The following is a 13621-nucleotide window of genomic DNA, read 5'->3' as shown; positions in this document are numbered from 1 at the left end:
CCACTGCCGCGCAACGTATGAATAATGAAGCATCTAAACCGTCACCGATCTTGTCGGTCATCATCCGGTTGGGATGACTTATGCTATTCGCTGATAGCTGACTCGTGACAACTGTGTGTCGTAAGACCACGAAGTGTGGGCAAACACGGTACTGTCTTGTACAGTTTTCATCACCGGAGCACCGGATCTACGATCGTCCCCACGAAGCAAACCAATTCTGCGCCTTATAAGTATTATACGTCAGTGATCAGTGGTATCATTCCTTCAATCTACAGTGCCATGTCGGAACAAGAAGCTGTCGCTGCTCTGCACTGGAATAACAACATATCTGGTTCGTCAGCTCCTTTGAAATGATCTGTGAGGGTATTTTCGTGCTGAACGTGGGTTCCAGTGGCGACCATTACGCTGATTTGCTATGAATACTGTCAGTAGCCTTTCAGATCCTTGTAAGTACTCCCGCTGAGCGAAAGACCATCTAGTTCTTCTCTTGGATAAGGAGGTAATAAAGGACTTCTTTTCTGGCGGTCGAGTACTTATGGTTATGATCGGTGTAGGTTATGTATGTCTGGGTTAGTGTCCATCAGCATATCAGTATAGTGATACCAGCCCGGAGACTGACTGAATCTCCAGAAACGACCTTGGTCACTGATGTCATGCCTTTACCTCATTGTAAGCTCCATGCTGCCAAGGTGCTTCATAATTTTTCATCGTTTGTTATACTAGGTTCGGTATTTTGGTCTGTTCCTTGCGCTGTACGTCATCGTGGTTGTATCCTTCAAACGGGGTATCTTATGTTCACGCTGGCTCTAGGCTTTGGGGCTGCTGTATGTAATGCTGTGCCAACTGGGCTATCATTCGCTGACTAGCACTAGGGGGAGGACTGTTGTATATGCCTCAATCAGTGAGTACATTGATAGTTTTTATATCTAGAAAGGTCTGAGTTGACCGTGTTCCAGCCGTATGTCACACGTTTGTTTAACAGCCAAGTCTTAATAGTCGTTGATCCTCATTTAGCTGCGAGTATAATACCTTCAACCCGAATTGCCTTTGCTCATCGTGCAATTTAAATAGGCTACGATCTTGTTGTTTTAATGGAATGGGGTTTCTCAGTGTATTTTTGCTTTGCGGAAGGTATGTCATACAATGCGTATCTCATTGCGCGTACAGAATTTGCATCCAGTCATTCTCATATGGCGTCTTTACGCACTATACAACCGATCAAAGCTCCTACTTTATGTTCTACTGGGGCTCTTCATACCTATTGTCGTCGTTTTGGTATGGGCAAACATCTTTTTATACAGTCGACCCAGCGCGTTCTCAGGTACATCTCTAATCGAGTCGAATTCAATGGCTGTGAGCTGACCTCTGTCTCGTTGCAGTGATAGAAATAATAACTCCTGATGCAAAGTACTGCACGCTGTCATTCAAGATGGGGCCTATGCCTGCGATCTATACTTCCATCCCCATCGTATGCTATGAAATTTTCCTACTCGTTCTCGCGGCTGCCAAACTCGTCAAACACCTTAAAGACCGGAAGAAGCTCAACGCGAGGCCTAATGCGTATGTATTAGCGATCGTCCACCATCATTTCGTGTATTTTTTCCTGTAAGTTCCTCCCTTACTTCGTCTACTAGTACTGGGTTCTGGAGTATTCATCGAATCTTGATAGGAATTTGTTAAACCAAATATTTTTGGTGGTATTATGGGACCACGTTTCGGTATGATACTTTCCCAAGATTCTACAGAAATCAGCTCATGTTCCCTTTACTACTATACATTTACAGACCCCAGCGATGAGTCTCTCAGAGCTCTTCAACGATACCGTGCCATTTATTCTGACGCCACGTCTTATCATCAGTATTTGGGATACGCATGCCCACGACAAGTGCGTATACGTCAGTACAAAGTTCGAGGATTGTAGGTGTTTGACTTCGCCGAGGGAGTTTGAGCGACATGAGATGGGAACTCGTGTCGTGTGATCTTGGTGTGTTGCTTGATTTCTGACTTGTAAAAGAGTGGTGGAAACAACTTCAGACGAGCATTACGACCAGTTGAAGCGTAGTAGAAGTTATTATAGAGATCGAATAAGATAATACAGCAGCAGGTTCTGCAGTTGAGATACACTAGCAAAATACATTTTACACAATGGTAAAGTGATCAAAAAATCTCCCTCAATATTAGTGCCTGGACCAGTCACCTCAAAAACTTCGCAAGGTACCATGCCCGGATGAGGGTGATGCCGCCGGTGAGATGGAGGGAGTACCTCAAGTAAAAGTTAAAGATCATGACACATCCATTCACTCACGAAAAATCGTTAATAATCACCCTGTGCATCCCTCCCTTGGACTTCAGGAAGTATGAATGACACAATCGACTAGGAACCATAAAACACGGCCTAAGTAGTGCCAATATCCACATGCAATGCTCTCCACTGCCAGCCCAATATCATCATTGCCAAATGTGTAACGCTATAACGACTTAGTCTTATGCAAATGAGGTACGTTTTTGATCCACTACTATTACTTCGAGGGAAGGAAAAAGGTCAACATATTCCGCATGCTGCTCCACCACCATCATATTTAGGCTGCCGAAAGTGAGCCTCTCCAGGGGACACTTTGACCGTGCCAAGAATGCCTTGAACTGCTCATGAGGCCATGTTCGTATGTAGCGAGCTTCGAGCACCCGTAAACTGGGGAGTGACAGAGCATCGAACAGGCGAAATGCAGGGCGTACGAAGGAGAAACTGATGAATAAGGATCGAATTTCGGTGTGCGTGAATGGCTCCAAAATTTCCACCGGGTCGCGGTGTACGCGAACTTTTAACGAAGTGAGGTTGGGACATAGCTTGAGCAAGTGGAGGAATGCATTCGGATGATGTACGGCAATCTCGACATCTGCCACGCGGGCCCATACGGGATCGAAAGAAGATAAGTGCTCGGCGTCGAACACTCTGAACGACGACCCGGTGACCTTGAGACTGCGAAGAGTGGAGGGCAGTTGCGAGATAGATTGTGCAGTAGATGGAGTGATACGCTCAAAATTTGTAATTATGGTCACCTCCGAAAGTGCTGGGAGGTCTTTTGGGAGGTCTTTTAACAAAATTTCCGTTTTCTTTTCTTCGTAAAGATAGAGATGTATAGATAGAGACGAGATTTGATTGACGTAAGGCTGGAAAAGGCGTCGCAGCTTGGTCAAATCATTTGCGTAGCGGTCGAGTTCTAATGAGAGCGGACATCCTCGGGATCGCTTGAGCCATGAGTCATAGCAGACAGCTGCCCGCTGCCAGTCACTAGTGTCGTAGACATACAACCTGCACCATAATCTGGGCGTACCGACAGCAAACTCCCTCCATCGTCGGCATATTTTGGTCAACAGCACGGGAGCGTGTGACATTGTTGGGGACAACAAGCAACTGTCATCTGGGAGACAGTGGTCGAAAATTTGGGATACGATCTCAGTTGGCAAGCGCCAGAGAGACGATATGAATCCCTTGTGCACATTCATGGATCGGGTGATTCTGTCCTTTTTCTCGACGAGTTGCTGATGAAGATTCTTTATACCATCCATCACGGTTTCCAGCCCGGAGATCTCATGCAAAACTGCATCAAGCTGTTGCTGGCGCTCGATGACGATGGCGCTGACACTCTGGTGCATGGCAGACTGCTCAGTATTGGGGGATTTGGAGAATGGGGTTTCAAGGTCTGGAATCTGGTTACGGTCAATAATATGGCCGGTGTCCGATATCTCAGCAGAGACATACGATCACTCGTGCATCCGCGAGCTAAAGGTGAGTGCTTATTATTTTCAGATGGAAGTGCCTTATGAAAACACCTACGATGTTTTCCAGCGCACTAATGATATCCGAGACCGATAAGAGTTTGACTTCTGAGTTGGCTGTCGTCTCCTCAATTGTCTGCATATTGTTTGCTAGAGGAGAATGAAGTCGAATACGCATCGAAGACGATTGTGTCATTCCCACGGGTACTTGTTGACGAACATTACGAACAGAAAGGAAAACGAACTTTTAGAGCAGCAGGTTCTGCAGTTGAGATACACTAGCGAAGTATGCTCTAATATGTAGTGAGACATGTCAATGACGAAGAGATCGAAAAAAACCCTCAATGCCAGTCCTCTTAGTAAGGTTTGGACCTAGATATTCTTGCACGAAGAGGTGAAGAGATACTTTGACGGAAGCCACCGGCATAGCAGCTTGAGGCAGCTTTGTTGCCGTGCTTGATGTTGGAATTGAGAGTGACAAGACCATATTTCTGTCCATCTGCAGCTTTTACTAGATGAAACAGACAACACTGGGAAGGTTGATGGCATTGATGATCGACTGGGTGTGAGACTGCGAGTATAACGCACTCAACTGAGAGGCCCATCTACAAGGACAAGAGTGCTGATTTACAAACGGTTGTTATGCGTTCGCTTGCTTTGCAACAAGTTGTAGCTGTTTAACATTTAATCAGATACAGATCGCTGCAAAGTCAATGCTGCCGAGCCAGCACTTCCTGCCATACGTCTGGACCAGGCCCACTATGTCAGCGGAAGGGGAGCTACCTTCAGAAATAACTATGCAGAGCACCTTGTGCGGCTGCTGCATGCAAATATTCTGACTTAGCTACCAGTGAGTACCGTTATGATGTCTGCGCAAAGTTGGAGATTGCGAAATAGCATGTCCCACTGCAGACGTTAAATGCGGGTCCAGGCCCAAAATATTGCCCTATCAGTCCAAGTCATGAAATATCCGATGGGATCAAAAATAGACGTTCGGCTCACCATGTCACCCGATGCCACACTCGGCATTCCAATTCAGCTAGTAAGTATATCACAACGACCGGATGATGAAAGGTATTGTTGACCTTGCCGCGCCTGATGCTGGAATTGGGAGCGCCATCATCACCCGTGCTGTTACCTTCCCTACCGCTCATCCACAGACAACTGATTCTGCAGCTGGAGAAACCACTCACGCAGGCTCCCCTGCGCTCCCCCCCTCCTTTGACATCAAGGACGGGTAGGGTGGACGGGACAGCTTGTCGGATGTCGAAGTTGCACGTCTTGAGGAGTAAATGTAATGTGCGCACGCTGCAGGGAGACAGAAATGCCTCACACAAAAAGATAACAATTGGCAAATAAATCGAACCCCGACACAACCCCGACACGTTGAAGGTGTAGAGCCCCGAAATCGAATAGAATACTATATTCTACTGCCAGTCCATTATCATGATCGCGAAATACAACTGAGGCTTAAAAAGTACTTTCCAGGGGATGCAGTACTATTACTTCGATGGAAGGGAAAAGGTTAACATATTTCGCCCGCTGCTCATCCGTCATCATCTTTCTTAGACTACCAAAAGTCAGGCTCTCCAGGGGACATTGTGACCGTACCAAGAATGACTTGAACTCCTTATGAGGCCATGATCGTAAATAACGAGCTTCAAAAACCCGTAAATTGGGGAGTGATAGAGCATCGAACAGGCCAGATATACAGCGTGTGTACACAGAGTTAAAATTGATGCGTAAGGATCGAATGCTGGTGTGCGTGAATGGCTCCAAGGTTTGCACCTGGTTGATTACTGCGCAAACTTTTAACGAAGAGAGGTTAGGACATAGCTGGAGCAAGTGGATGAATGCATTCGAATGATCTATGTAGATCTCGAGATTTGTCAGATGGGCCAATACAGAATTGCAAGAAGACAAGTGCTCGACGCCGAACGACTCCGTGACCGTGAGACTGCGCAGAGTGGAGGGCAGTCGCGAGATAAATTGTGCAATATATGAAGTGTCGATATGTGCCAATATTATCATGGTCACCTCCTGAAGTGCTGGGAGGTCCTGTAACAAAAGTTCGGGTTGGACTGTTTCTCCGTAAAAATGGATACGGAGAGACGAGCTTTGAATTATTTGATCGATGTAGGGCTGGAAAAGGCTTTGTAGCTTGGTCAAGTCATTTGCGACGCAGTTGAGTTCTAACGAGAGCGGACATCCTCGGGATCGCTTGAGCCACGAGTCGTAGCAGAAAGATGCCCGCTGCCAGTCACTGTCGTGGACTTCCACATACAACCTGCACCATAAACTGGGCAGACACACAGCTACCTCCCTCCAACGTCGGCATATTCCGGTCAAAAGTATGGGAGCGCGTCGCGTTGATGGGGACAACAAGGAACCTTCACCCGGGAGACAGTGGTCAAAAATTTGGGATAAGATTTCGGTTGGCAAGCGCCAGAGAGGCGATATGAGTCCCTTGTGCATATTCATGGACCAGGTGATTCTGTCCTTTTTCTCGACGAGTTGCTGATGAAGATTCTTTATACCATCCATCACGGTTTCCAGCCCGGAGATCTCATGCAAAACTGCATCAAGTTGCTGCTGGCGCTCGATGACGATGGCGCTGACACTCTGGTGCATAGCAGACTGGTCAGTATTGGGGGATTTGGAGAATGGGTTTCAAGGTCTGGAATCTGGTTGTAGTCAATAATATGACCGTCTGGTATATGGAATATGCATACCATATCGATCGCTTGTGAACGTGCGAGCTAAAGGCGAGTGGTTATTATTCTCGAATCTCAGATGCGACTTATGCAAGTGCACATGGAACTGAGCACTTACGATGTTTTCCAGCGCACCAATGATATCCCAAACCGGTGAGCGTTTGACTTCTAAGGCTGTCATCTCCTCAACTGTCCGCATATTGTTTGCTAACGCGAGTTTCGAGGAAAATGAAGACGAAGCTTGGACGAAGAAGATGTTTATTTAATAGGGGAGCTCAAAGTTGAACGTTGAACGCCCAACCTCGTGACTCGAAAATGAGTATACCTAGAATAAATAGAAGTAAATACAAAGTACGGCACAGTCACTTACCTAAACCTTATGGCGCGAAGCGCCGAAACCTTCGTGAATTGTTGAGCGCGCGCTGAACCTCGATGCTTATTCCTAACCCTCAGCGCTCAGCATTGCTAAACCTGCTAACCCCTAAACCTCGCCAGAGCTAAACCTTGTCATAATTTTTTATCATAGAAGTATGTATGTCTTTCTTTTACAGTGTTAAAATAGTACATAAAATGTATAATTTCGCCCAGGATTTTGCCACTCGTCTAAATTTCTGGTCAAAATGTAAAATGCTAAATTCATCAATGACATTTTGAAACAAATCTTGCATAACGAAAAACTCCCGAACCGCCGGTGTGTTACCATTGACGTCTATGAAGCCTACAGGTTCTAAGAGGTGCCTACTAGTATATATGATGGCGATATTTCAATAGGTACATATAGGCAATGCCTGCCTACGTAAATTTTGCGTTTAACTGATGTGACTCATGAATGTTAATACAGCGCTCTGCAGTTCCGACAACTAGCACAGTTGTGTACTACTTACTGCACATGAACGTTCACGACTGCCTACGACAGCATGGGCAACTCACCCATAATTGCACGACCTATATTATCCTGTTCGAAGACTATGTTTGGTATGTTCCCATATAATTATTGCCTGATCTCGCCGTCGTCCTCAGCCTGATTTATTAGGGAGCGTGGCAGTGGTGGCGCGGAGAGGTCCAGGTTAAGATTGGTTAACGACAAGCGCTTAGAGTCGTAGACTGAGGTCTGGCGGCAGCTGATAAGACTGCACGTGCTCTGTGCTATAATAGACCTTCACCACGCCAACATACCGTGCGAGTAGTGAAGAATATAGCTAGGACGTAACAGCCACTCTCGCTGTTAGTCCTGAATTCAGGTGTGATATGTATTCGTTGGTAGCTTACTATTAAGAACATTGACTCACAGTGAATTCGACAAGAAATGCGGGAAAACTTGGTACCATCTTATACAATGGTCATTCCATCTTGTTCCTGGCGCACCAAACGAGGGACGAACACCACATGCCCCACGACTCGGAGGCAATCATTGGCACGACTCACGAGGCAAGAAAATTCCGCGCCTTATCAATCATTTCAGCGTCACTCATTCTTTCGAAGTCTCCCTTCCATCTGTACAGTGCCATGTCGGAACAAGAGGCTGTCACTGGTCTCCGCTGGAATAACAATGTATCTGGTTCGTCATCCCCTTCAACTGACATGTCAATGAATCATCATGCTGAACATTGGTTGCAGTAGCAGCCATTACTCTGATATCATATGAGTACCGTAAGTAGCCTTGGTAATCTTTGACTCTCGCTGAGCGAAAGATTATGTAGTTCTTCTGTTGGACAAAGAGGTAATAGAGGACTTCTTTTCTGTCGGTTGAGTACTTACAGTTATGACCCGCACAGGTTAAGTATGTCTGGGTCAGTATCTAACCCCATAGCTAAACGGTGGTACTAGCCTGGAGACTGACCGAATCTCCAGCAAAGACCGTGGTCGTTGATGTCAGGCCTGTATCTTGCTGTGAGTGTCTCCTCGCTAAAGTGTTTTTATCAAATGTATGACATTTGTTGCCATGCTAGGTTCGATATTTTGGTCTTTTCCTTGCATTGTAAGTCTTCTTGATTGTCCCTTCACACTGTACGTATGCATGTTGACGCTCTTGCTAGGCTGTGCGCCTGCTGTATGTGACGCTGGCCTATGCCAACCGCCATCATTAACTGACTAGCGCTAGGGGGAGGTCTGGTATATATACCTGAATCAGTGAGTGTATTCACGCTTTTCATCCATAGAGAGTTGTCGGTTGATCCATTTTTCAGCTGTATGTCCCAATTTCATTGTACAGCTAAGTCTCGACAGTTGCTGTCCTTTTATTTAGTTGCAAGTATATCCCTTCCAACCCGACGCACACTCTCTCATCATGCAATTGGAATAGGCTATGGTCTTATCGTGTTTATTGAGTGGGGGTTTTCAGTGTTCTTTTGCTTTGCGGAAGGTAGGTTATACATTCTGGCATCTCGCTATGCGTACCAATCTTGTGTCCGCAGTCATTCTCATCTGGCGTCTTTATGCTATAACCAACCAATCGAAGCTCCTGCTTCATGTTTTAGTGGGATTGTTCTTGCCTATCATCGCCCTCTTTATAGGGACGGACATATATTTGTATAGTCGATCCACCGTGTTCTCGGGTGAATTATTTCTCGGATCGAATTGGCTGCATGCTGACCCCGTCTTGTTGCATAGTGAAAGAAATAGTAACTCCGAACGCCAAGTACTGTACGCTTTCCTTCCACATTGGGCCCATGCCTGCGATCTATACTTCCATCCCCATCGTGTGCTATGATATTTTGCTGGTCGTTCTTGCGGCCGCCACCCTCGTGAGACACCTTAAAGAGCAGAGAGAAATCAAAATGAGGCCTAATACCTATATGGTTATGATCGTCCGATATCATATCATGTACTTTGTCCTGTGCGTTCCACTTCGTCTATTTGGTTTTAAAGGTCTTAATCAAACCTCGCTAGAAATTTGACAAACCAAGTCTTATTGGTGATATTATGGGCTAACATTCCGGTATGATAGTTCCAATGTTGTGTAGAGATCAGCTAAAGCATACATTTGCAGACGCCGGCGATGAGTCTCGCCGAGCTCTTCAACGGTACGGCACCATTTATTCTCGCACCCCGTCTCATCATCAGTGTTTGGGATACGCATGCCCGCGACGAGTGCATACACGTCAGCACGACTTTTGCAGATTGTGTGTGTTGGACTTCACCACCGGGGTTCGAGCAGCATGAGGTGGACTGTGGCGCAGCATGATTTTGGCTTGGTAGTTCCAGATTCGCATGAAGGAGTTCATCGAGGTACAGTGAGGTGGCCATACTACTATTGAATAAATAATTTACAATGTTCGCCTGTGGTTATAAGTAGTAGTTCGTGCAAGATGCATTGACTCAGAAGTCCGCAGAGAGTCAGGGTATTAGGAAACTGCGATTGTCGGGTCTGTCCTGGTCTGAATTTCAGCGCGCGCGTCTTTCCACCGACGTAGATCTTAGTGTGCTTGGCATTGGTCCTGTGACGATCGGGGATAACAATCAGAGTAGTAGAGCCCGTGACGGGCTGAGAAAACCATTTACCTATTCGACATGTCAATAGCCAAGGAACAAGGTTAATGAAAGAAGGGGTTGCAAACTTGCAGGTAACATACTTAGCATGAGACTCAAAGGCCACATATATACCGTCTGGCAGCCGCGGGGTTGGGTGTACGAACTTGAGGGTAGAAAAGGTTCTTGGTTTAGCCAATTATGTGAATTAAATGTTACAGCGCTCTGCAGGCTATACGCATACGTTGCCGCTGAGCCTAAGTACACCATCATAAGTATGTGGAGTGAGTGACTAATATCGTAACGGCGCTTACGCACCAAGTCCCCAACACCGATCTTGCTCGCTCCTCTGTTTTATTGCAGCAATGTTTAATAATATGTGGTACTGCCACTCTAGTAGTATCTACAGATAACGGATAGTTTGTTTACTTGTGAGGAGATGGAGAGGCGGTGTTCGAGGTGTGGGATCGTCTGGTCGGGGGGACGAGAAGCGGGGTGATGCGTGCTATGCGGATGGTTAAAGATAGAGTAGTGGAATAAGCCTCTCCGAATATGAGCATTTCGTTCGTTGCAGGACTATATATGAATTTATTATCACGGTGGGTCTGGATCGAATGAAATAATAATAACGCGGACGCACCAGCATCTCCCAAGGCGACACGTACACTTATTTCCGTCCGCCTATCAGAAGTGAGATCTTGAGATGCGATAGACAGTGTATGTTTTTAAAGCAAACATGAGATAGGGCTGCAGATGGATGGATGTCCCTGTGAAATGTGAACTGGATTATCACGGGGTGCGAATAACATCAGCAAAACACTTTTTTTCCCACCACCAAAAAATGGCTGGCCACAGCTTGGTCCCTTCTGTACAGAGCTGTACAGAGCCCACAGAAGCAAAGTGATTTGCTGATGAACTCACATACATACAAACAGGGTTGCGGAGAAGGTGAGGCCATTGACATCGAGGAGGTGACCACGTTGTTGATGCTTGTTTACGCGTTCAAATCGCTTGCTCTGCTTGAAATTTGGAGTTTGACGTGAACAAGCAAAATATTGACAATTTCTGAGTGGCGCAGCTGGATTTCCAGAGGGTACCGCTGTTTAGCTTTTTCACCATATATATGTGGTGCCGCCAAAACATTCGTGTCAAAAGATATGATTGACGAGAGTGTCGCAGGTCACAAATTGGGGCTTCACCCTGGGCCTGTATCCACCAACTTCCAAGTGATCAGTGATGCTATCACCTACAAAGGCAGTATGCACGGATGTACATATCACAATTTCGCTACAATTGTGAGTGAACCGAGTACTTAATTCAATATCACACTATTATGGCGTGTTTACATCCTGTGCTCTGTTGGCGACCAACAGGCCATCAGTGATCTGATGAGCCGCAGATAAAGCTTAAAGTCTTATATGACGATATATCATCATATATAGAACTTCTTTCCTTTATAAAGTCATATAAAGTCATGTAAAACGCCGTAATCAGCGTAAAGTACCCTGGGTAGACTCGTGAGTTCTTTGATGGGCTGTGAGGAGGGTTACTACTTAAAGTGAGTCGAGGAAGGGGTATGTCGAATACACCCACAGGCTGTAGATTTGGAGAAGGAACAACTGTCTTTCTTTTTCAACTTGGTCTGACAACAGGAGACTAGTAGTACCTGCTAACTTCAGCTCAATATGAGTGACTATTCTCCCGATTTGATTGGTCTTCAGATTGTAGCAGTGCGTACTCCTCTCCTGTCTGAATTGCCTTTATGTGCTCATTGGAATGCAGTATACTGCAGGTAGTCTATACTTGGCTCTGATCTTGTTTTGCATAACTGATCTCCATGAAAGTTGCATCCATGGCAGTTTTAGTAGGGAGGAACAAATGGAAAGCGATCATGGTTAATTTTTTCTTTCCAGCTTTTTGACTTCACCATCACCTTCGACTCAGAGGTCAGTTATTTTCAATGACCCTATGTAAAGTTAACAGGATGCCAGGTTCGTTTCACATGGGGAAGAAAGTGGGGGATCACGAGGATAGCCTTCGTCGTTTCTCGTTATTTGCCATTCGTAGGCCTTGTCATGATCGTGTATTGTGAGTACTCACAATCTTTTGTCTATTCTCGCCCCTTACTGAGGTGCCTCGGATAGACTCAGTCGAGTCCACTCATGGAGGAATTGTAAGCTCTTTGCGACATAACGTTGAAAGCACCCATGACAATATTCCAGCCAAATCTTGGGAGGTTCACTGCTATATATGATAGTTGTGTACACAAAAGCACCATTTAAACTCAATTTCTCAATCTTTTCTAGGTATCCGCTGGTTGAGTATCGCTGCGGCTGAGGGTAAGTATCAACTCCAAGTCAAGTCACTTCCATTCCCACGACTTCGTTTTTTTAAAGTCCTGCTTGTGACAAGGATCTACGTGATCTGGGGGTGCGAAAAGAGGTTCTTGGCTTTGGCAGTGGTTTTGTCTGCTGTAACCTTAGTCCTTCCTCAGCCATTTGCTTTTAACTCAAAAGATTAACCATTTCTTCAGGCCATCTCAGCAGTAGTGCTGGTAATCTCAATTATCGATGCAATTAAATCCGGAGGTCTGTATAATTTTTCCGAATTTCTTCTGCTCACTCCATTTTCAGTTTCGACGCGCGGTGTATTTGAGGAAAGACGTGACGCTAGCATGTTTTATGGCTTGTTGGTGTTCGGGGAGCTTGGTATGTAGTGTTGCAATGATTCTGCTCAGTGACCTCTAACCTCTGCTAGTGATGCTGTTGCTGACGCTGTACAAACACTTCAAATCCTACCGACTGGAGGGCAGTCCGCTGCCAACTACAGTATGTCGGGATGGCATCGTTTACATGCTATGTATTACTCGTGAGTTTAAAGGCTCTTTTCAGGGACACGGCCTTACTTTTTGCAGTGGTCTCGATGGCGAATTGCGTTACCATTGCCGTACTACCTGTGAGCGAGTTGTTTCATATCGCAATATGAGCTTCTGATCACCTGACCAGTCATCCTACACTGCACTTCTTGCTGGGTAAACCATATTTTTCCTTACCTCGTGTCTAAAGCTGAGTTAGAGAAGCCCACAGGTAGTCGCGCACAGTGTACTCGCCTCACGTATCCTGTTCAATCTACGAGCAATGACCGACTTGCAGGATGTTGCTACAAGCGAACTGGTTGTCTCGGTAGTGGTTTTTTCTCGATCCATGGCGTTCCAAACCCCATCTGGTGTGGATCATACAGAGTGGAATTAGTAGTCCAATTCTACAGCATCTTAAATCCTACATCCAGTAGGCCAATGTAATAGACAACTACCTATAGCATGTGTAATATGTAACTTCTACAATCAGCACATATACAAAAACGCGTCCAGTATGACTTATATGCACACCCACTGCGCCAAAGCTTGCAATATTTAAATAAAAGTGGCATTCAAAGTTACAACGAGACTACAAAACTGCGTCGTAAGTACTTCAGTCATATTCTATGTACTCAAATGTTTCGGATTTCCTCTATTCCAAGATCTCCATTGCTTGAGCGGCAGTCAAATTTGTTCATGATCAGCAACGAACTACTAGTAACTAAGGCTTGTGCCACAGCCATAGTGCACCGATGTAAAAGCAGAAACACGACTCACTGTAGTTTCATCCTTCTACCCGCGCCGA

General features: G+C 45.7%; 6 protein-coding genes across 6 annotated transcripts; 3 read left to right on the top strand and 3 right to left on the bottom strand.

The window, feature by feature from the left end:
* The first annotated feature begins 228 nt into the window (after positions 1-228).
* EDB91DRAFT_52889 (uncharacterized protein) lies at positions 229-2103 on the top strand. The gene is made up of 13 exons (XM_041327599.1): positions 229-331; positions 392-424; positions 480-499; positions 555-569; positions 631-669; positions 724-752; positions 811-824; positions 873-905; positions 1072-1131; positions 1181-1321; positions 1380-1605; positions 1670-1718; positions 1785-2103. Exons 1-13 carry the CDS (start codon positions 280-282, stop codon positions 1977-1979), a joined length of 906 nt encoding a protein of 301 aa, XP_041180531.1. The 5' UTR covers positions 229-279; the 3' UTR covers positions 1980-2103.
* A 300-nt stretch (positions 2104-2403) lies between these two features.
* EDB91DRAFT_52837 (uncharacterized protein) lies at positions 2404-4003 on the bottom strand. Its single transcript, XM_041327597.1, has 2 exons — positions 3836-4003; positions 2404-3781 (listed from the first exon to the last, which is right to left on the bottom strand). Exon 2 carries the CDS (start codon positions 3652-3654, stop codon positions 2485-2487), a length of 1170 nt encoding a protein of 389 aa, XP_041180530.1. The 5' UTR covers positions 3655-3781; positions 3836-4003; the 3' UTR covers positions 2404-2484.
* A 1188-nt stretch (positions 4004-5191) lies between these two features.
* Positions 5192-6801, bottom strand: EDB91DRAFT_52823 (uncharacterized protein). The gene is made up of 3 exons (XM_041327596.1): positions 6610-6801; positions 6510-6558; positions 5192-6461 (listed from the first exon to the last, which is right to left on the bottom strand). Exon 3 carries the CDS (start codon positions 6406-6408, stop codon positions 5248-5250), a length of 1161 nt encoding a protein of 386 aa, XP_041180529.1. The 5' UTR covers positions 6409-6461; positions 6510-6558; positions 6610-6801; the 3' UTR covers positions 5192-5247.
* Positions 6802-7704: 903 nt separating this feature from the next.
* Positions 7705-9832, top strand: EDB91DRAFT_52656 (uncharacterized protein). Its single transcript, XM_041327591.1, has 15 exons — positions 7705-7732; positions 7796-7919; positions 7974-8049; positions 8112-8141; positions 8192-8211; positions 8267-8281; positions 8343-8381; positions 8441-8469; positions 8528-8541; positions 8593-8625; positions 8794-8853; positions 8906-9046; positions 9102-9327; positions 9381-9429; positions 9481-9832. The coding sequence occupies exons 2-15, from the start codon at positions 7878-7880 to the stop codon at positions 9673-9675; spliced, it is 969 nt and encodes a 322-aa protein (XP_041180528.1). The 5' UTR covers positions 7705-7732; positions 7796-7877; the 3' UTR covers positions 9676-9832.
* Positions 9698-10191, bottom strand: EDB91DRAFT_52731 (uncharacterized protein). The gene is made up of 2 exons (XM_041327592.1): positions 10064-10191; positions 9698-9992 (listed from the first exon to the last, which is right to left on the bottom strand). The coding sequence occupies exons 1-2, from the start codon at positions 10086-10088 to the stop codon at positions 9742-9744; spliced, it is 276 nt and encodes a 91-aa protein (XP_041180527.1). The 5' UTR covers positions 10089-10191; the 3' UTR covers positions 9698-9741.
* Positions 10192-11325: 1134 nt separating this feature from the next.
* On the top strand, positions 11326-13315 carry EDB91DRAFT_1334806 (uncharacterized protein). The gene is made up of 16 exons (XM_041325469.1): positions 11326-11476; positions 11528-11689; positions 11742-11751; positions 11804-11823; positions 11873-11905; positions 11951-12047; positions 12104-12132; positions 12182-12215; positions 12266-12298; positions 12356-12432; positions 12493-12547; positions 12593-12667; positions 12717-12827; positions 12874-12914; positions 12965-12990; positions 13039-13315. The coding sequence occupies exons 2-16, from the start codon at positions 11645-11647 to the stop codon at positions 13208-13210; spliced, it is 858 nt and encodes a 285-aa protein (XP_041180526.1). The 5' UTR covers positions 11326-11476; positions 11528-11644; the 3' UTR covers positions 13211-13315.
* Positions 13316-13621: the final 306 nt, after the last annotated feature.

The sequence above is a fragment of the Suillus paluster genome (assembly GCF_016628075.1).
Source record: "Suillus paluster strain FC165 chromosome Unknown EDB91scaffold_10, whole genome shotgun sequence".
Classification (NCBI taxonomy): Eukaryota; Fungi; Basidiomycota; class Agaricomycetes; order Boletales; family Suillaceae; genus Suillus; species Suillus paluster.
Note: the sequence above shows the minus strand (reverse complement) of the source record. Positions and strands in the feature narration are given on the sequence as shown.

Excerpts from the sequence above, each read along its gene's own strand:
- EDB91DRAFT_52656 (XM_041327591.1), top strand. The coding sequence starts at position 7,878 with ATGCCCCACGACTCGGAGGCAATCATTGGCACGACTCACGAG. Across the intron at positions 7,920-7,973 it reads TCATTGGCACGACTCACGAG|TCTCCCTTCCATCTGTACAG; the intron begins GCAAGAAAATTC and ends ATTCTTTCGAAG. Across the intron at positions 8,050-8,111 it reads CTGGAATAACAATGTATCTG|CAGCCATTACTCTGATATCA; the intron begins GTTCGTCATCCC and ends TGGTTGCAGTAG.
- EDB91DRAFT_52731 (XM_041327592.1), bottom strand. The coding sequence starts at position 10,088 with ATGTGGCCTTTGAGTCTCATGCTAA. Across the intron at positions 9,993-10,063 it reads GCCTTTGAGTCTCATGCTAA|GTAAATGGTTTTCTCAGCCC; the intron begins GTATGTTACCTG and ends CATGTCGAATAG.
- EDB91DRAFT_52837 (XM_041327597.1), bottom strand. The coding sequence starts at position 3,654 with ATGCACCAGAGTGTCAGCGCCATCGTCATCGAGCGCCAGCAACAGCTT.
- EDB91DRAFT_52889 (XM_041327599.1), top strand. The coding sequence starts at position 280 with ATGTCGGAACAAGAAGCTGTCGCTGCTCTGCACTGGAATAACAACATA. Across the intron at positions 425-479 it reads GCTGATTTGCTATGAATACT|TTCTTCTCTTGGATAAGGAG; the intron begins GTCAGTAGCCTT and ends AAGACCATCTAG. Across the intron at positions 1,132-1,180 it reads GTATTTTTGCTTTGCGGAAG|TCATTCTCATATGGCGTCTT; the intron begins GTATGTCATACA and ends ATTTGCATCCAG.
- EDB91DRAFT_1334806 (XM_041325469.1), top strand. The coding sequence starts at position 11,645 with ATGAGTGACTATTCTCCCGATTTGATTGGTCTTCAGATTGTAGCA. Across the intron at positions 12,668-12,716 it reads GTTGGTGTTCGGGGAGCTTG|TGATGCTGTTGCTGACGCTG; the intron begins GTATGTAGTGTT and ends AACCTCTGCTAG. Across the intron at positions 12,915-12,964 it reads TTACCATTGCCGTACTACCT|TCATCCTACACTGCACTTCT; the intron begins GTGAGCGAGTTG and ends TCACCTGACCAG.
- EDB91DRAFT_52823 (XM_041327596.1), bottom strand. The coding sequence starts at position 6,408 with ATGCACCAGAGTGTCAGCGCCATCGTCATCGAGCGCCAGCAGCAACTT.